Source organism: Camelus bactrianus, chromosome 8, assembly GCF_048773025.1.
Source record: "Camelus bactrianus isolate YW-2024 breed Bactrian camel chromosome 8, ASM4877302v1, whole genome shotgun sequence".
Classification (NCBI taxonomy): Eukaryota; Metazoa; Chordata; class Mammalia; order Artiodactyla; family Camelidae; genus Camelus; species Camelus bactrianus.
Genome location: NC_133546.1, coordinates 27,561,248 through 27,566,072, shown reverse-complemented (window position 1 = coordinate 27,566,072; position 4,825 = coordinate 27,561,248). Strand labels below are relative to the sequence as shown.

Here is a 4,825-nt window from a genome sequence, read left to right as displayed (position 1 = left end):
TACATGAGCTCCTGAGTTCAATCCTCAGTATCTCCATTAAATAAATAAATAAATACCTAATTACCTCCTCTTCTCAAAAAAAAAGGCTAATAATCAACAAATGCAAAAGCTTGCTAAATGCAAGGAGGAAAAATGAAAAGACACAGGGACTAAATACAGATAAATATAAAGAGAAATTCTTAAAAGTTCCTAGGAACAGAGGTCAGAAGGAACGAAATTAAAAAAGATGAAAAGAACATCATACTGGCATCAAACTTCACATCAGTATACAAGGTCCAAGAAGGCAATGAAGACATGTTTTTGAAGTTATCAGGGAATTTATTTTTGGAACCATAATTCTAGTTAAAATTAAAATTATAATTGAAATCCTATAAAATTCTTTGAAACTAATTTGGAACTAAGAAATATATATAATATAAAATTATCTGTATATATAATATACAACTCTATATTATAATGCAATATTAATATATAACAAGTAGTTTTTATTACATTAAATTATAATGTATAATTATTATACATGCTTATATAATATAAATGTATATGTATATAAATTTGCATAAGTATAAAACAGAGCAAGGAATAGATGGTCATGGATCAATAGAAGCAGACAAACCACATCTAAGGAAGCAGACGTGAAGCAATTCTTAGAAAGAAGAGGTTGTGCCATGACCAGAGGGAGCAGTAGATGGGGGCAGAACTCTGGGCTGTCCTGTTACATTAGAGACCAATCCAGCCTGACACCTGCTGGAGGGAGTCCAGCTCCCCACTGTGAATTTGCAAGACTCTGGCTATCTGACCTACTCACGTTACTTAAGCCATGGCCTGCATCTAAAAAGGGATGGTTCAAACCCAATGTCAATCAACAAGTCCAAAGAATAAACAAATTATGGTCAATCCACACAGTGAAATAGTACTCAGTCAAAAAAAGAGAAACTGAATATTGATTCATGCTTTGACATGGATTATTCTCAATATTATTTTGCAGAGTAAAATTATTCAGACAATAATAAGTATAAAATGTATGGTTGCATTTACAGAAAATACTAGGAAGTACAAATTAATATATAGTGACATCAAGTTGACCAGTGGCTGCCTAGGGAGAGGAGGGGGCTGAATGTGGAGGGGTGGGCAAGAAGGACACTACAATAGACATGAAGAAACTTTGGGTAACATATATATGTTCAAGTGTCTTGATTTTGGTGATGATTTTACAGATATATACAAATGTCAAAAGTTGTCAAGTTGTACATTTTAAATGTGTGATCTTCATTTCAGTTTTCTATTCTTTCAGCATATTTAAATTTGGACTTTCATGTGTATCATTGAAAACCATTATAAACCATTTTTGGAACAATGCAAAAGTTAAGTAAGTAAATATTAATTTAGGATAAAGTACAATAATGAGTGACAATCCTAAAACCTTTGCTCTAAACATATGCTAATTGGTAAAATTCTGAACTCAAATGAATTTTACCAGCCAACTTAATCACCAGGAGGAAACTCACTGAATAAATGAATGTTATTTATGATGCCAATTATCTTCTCCACAGTAAATAATTGAATCAGTGTTATACTCTATAGCTCTATCTCTGGATTGATTTTACCTGACTCTGAAATCACATTTTTGGACTCACAAATCTGAACATCAGCAAGTCAGACTCACTCCCCTGTCTTCCCTGAGCAAGGAAACCCACTCACTAAGTATCTCTCAGCCGCACTTACATTTTCATAGAAAAGTATTAGAAAGGAACAAAGAGAAGATGTGGTCAGGGACTGATCTATTATAAAGTAATGAAAAGGAAGATTTAGAATAACAAATATATACTAGATCCTTTATATATTCTCATAAATTTTCTCAAGAATACAAGGGATGGAGTTACAAACCAGAGAAATTCACTGAAGTTCAGAGAGTAGTAAACAGCCCAGGTGTTAAAATGTGACATTTCTGGTTCTAAGGCTGTGTTGTTTCCACTACAATCAGGTTTTTATGTTATATTTACCAAAGAACTATGATCTGAATTTAAGGATTTAGGTCAAAGTTGAAGCATAACTGAATTATTTTACATTAGAAGATATTGCACTTTTATGATCAATTTTTTTCTCCCCAATAGTAGCTTCACTGTGAATCTATTTTCAATTCCTCAATCTAAAATATGAACTTAGCCAGAAAGTAAATGTATTGTTGAAGAATTCTCTCTCAAGACTTTGCCAGTGGCAATTAATTTGATGGCTTTTCGAAACCAAGGATAAAAGAAAGCATAAATCAAGGGGTTCATAGCTGAGTTAAAATAAGCAATCCAAACCAATATTTCATAAATGTATGTGGGGGTGATGAAGCCCAGGAAGGCATCAATTATTGAATCCACAAAGTATGGCAGCCAGGAAATCAGAAATGCTACCACTGCAATGCCCAGCGTTTTTGCTGCTTTTCTCTCCCTCTTGGCCACTCTGTCTCTGTAACTGTCTGAGGATCTCACAGTCTTATTGCTCACACTTTCAATTTTTCTTGCCTGTTGTTTGGCAATGAGGAAGATCTTGGAGTACACAATTATCATCACAAGCATGGGAAGGAAAAATAATAGGAAATTGACCAATACCCAACTTTGATTCACTGCAATTTGACAGCCACCCACACAGGTGAGAGCACTTACTAGATCCTCCAGCCCAGCTTCATTCGCACCTGTGCCAAAAAGGGAAAAAGAATAAAAAATGGAAAAAAGCCAGGAGAAGGCAATACACAGGCCAGAAACATTGGCAGTGAACCTGGTGGGATAGAGCAGGGGGTCAGTGACCGCCAGGTACCTGTCGAGAGAGATAAAGCACAGGTGGTAGATGGAAGCATAACAGAACGACCCGTCAAAACAGGAGTGAAACTGACAGAAGCGCTGCCCAAAGTACCAGCAGCCCTCCACGGACCTCACTGTGCTGAAGGGCATCACAGCCACCCCCACCAAGAAGTCCGCACAGGCCAGGGAGGCGATCAAAAAATTGGCTGGAGAATGCAGCTGCTTGAAGTGGAGAATTGAAATCATCACCAAGAGGTTTCCAAACACAGCCAGGGCAGCTCCAGAGCCGAACGCAGCGTACAGGATCAGGCGGGGGCCGGGTGAGTAGGGGGTTTTGACACAGGATCCGTTCAGGTGCTCATAGCAGAGCTGCGCAGCCGCGGGAGGCGGCCAGTCGCTGCTCATGGTTCTCCGTTTTGACTCCCGGAATAACTGTCACCCTCTGTGGCCCAGGTTGTCGTTCCAGTTTTCAAATGTTCTTAAAACAAGATAAATACAGTTTGTCAGTAACTGCTAGTATATTCTGTCTCTCTTTTTCTAAGTACAAATCCTTATTTTCATGTTTAGAAGGTGACTCATATTCTCACCTCAAAAAAAAAAAATTCACTTCCAAATGAATAAGCAGTTACTTTTCATCATTACATAAACTTCTATTTATCTAAATTAAAAAAAATCTGCTTGCATTACCTAGTTCTTCATATCAGAGAACTGTTGGTGTTCAAGGAGCTATTACATGATGCATGTTCAAATGCCACACTTTATGAACATTCTTTCCTAATTTATCAGAGCAAGGATAACGCCCCAAACACTCTGTCCCCTCAGGAAAGGAGCTCAATGATTCCAATACCCAAAGCCCTTCAGACTGAATCCCCACAGTGCAAGGTACGGAAAGGGGAAAAAACTTTAAATAACAATGATGTTTATGCTAAAATGAGTTCATGCCCTACTAATTTCCTGATGACATCTGACCTTTTCATGAGATAGAAATGGTGTATATTCTTCAAAGTTTTATCCAGAATGTGAGAGCCATATTATTTATTGTTATTAATTGTTGGGGATTGCCTTTTCACTTTTGTTAGAACCATCTATTTAGGACACATTCTTATCAATGACCCTGTTTCCAGTGGTAGAGAGAGAACTAGGAGCCCTGGGCTAGAGTACAAAAATATTTCCTCAGTTTACTACCTACAGATTCCTGTAATCAAGTGCCCCCAGAAGAAAAGGTCTGGGTGATCAAGTCCTTGCTGCCATACAACATTTTAGTGAAAAAGAGGGGTATAATGAATTTGTTAGTTTCTTTTAAGTGTTCTTGAGGACTTGCAGGAAAAAATGGTGAACATTAGAGGCTTTAAACTCCAAGTTGAAGGTCCATCTAAGAGACCTGAGGGCTTCAATGAATGCCTTGAGAGAACCCTTTATCTTCTGGAGCCTAGAACTGAGTTTCTGAAAACCGAACGCCAAGCCTAATTCTGTAGGAGCAAGGATTATAGTAAAAATGCAATTCTCTAAATCCCAGAGCGTCTTTCACTAAAATTCCTTTTCTGTTGGTAATTTTTTTAATTTAGCTTGAGTCATTCTGTATGAAAAATTGATGTAGTAATAATTTAAGGGCTGAAATGATATAATCTTCTCTCAGAGAAAATTTCCATTTGTTCTGCATTGGACTAGGAGAACCAGCAATCCTGGCCCATCCTAATCTCCATTATAGGAGTTAAGAAAATTTGAAGTAAAAGTTTACCAAAATGTTTAAAGTATGATAGTTTTCAAGGCTTTAACCAAAATGATTGATAGTGGGTGTGTGACCTGGGCTCAACTTTCTTGTTAGGATTTAAAATCGAACAGTTTCCATCTGACCCTTTGAGATTGTCAAGAGCTCTGCTTAGCTTTTTATTTTTCTCTGATATTTCTTCTGGAATTAGCTGATGTATATTGAAAACAATTGCTCTAAATGTTAGATTCTCCTCTCTGGATCTTCTTATTTCTCTGAATCTTGGATAATTCTTAGCTGCATTTAAATGTCTATAATATTTTAAAGA

General features: G+C 36.8%; 1 protein-coding gene across 1 annotated transcript; it reads right to left on the bottom strand.

Annotated features, from left to right (window-relative positions):
* Nucleotides 1–2,162: 2,162 nt before the first annotated feature.
* LOC105077432 (trace amine-associated receptor 7a-like) lies at nucleotides 2,163–3,194 on the bottom strand. Its single transcript, XM_010965826.3, has one exon. It carries the CDS (start codon nucleotides 3,192–3,194, stop codon nucleotides 2,163–2,165), a length of 1,032 nt encoding a protein of 343 aa, XP_010964128.2.
* Between the last annotated feature and the right edge of the window lie 1,631 nt (nucleotides 3,195–4,825).

What these genes read in the sequence shown, in the direction of transcription:
- LOC105077432 (XM_010965826.3), bottom strand. Translation starts at nt 3,194, where the DNA reads ATGAGCAGCGACTGGCCGCCTCCCGCGGCTGCGCAGCTCTGCTATGAG.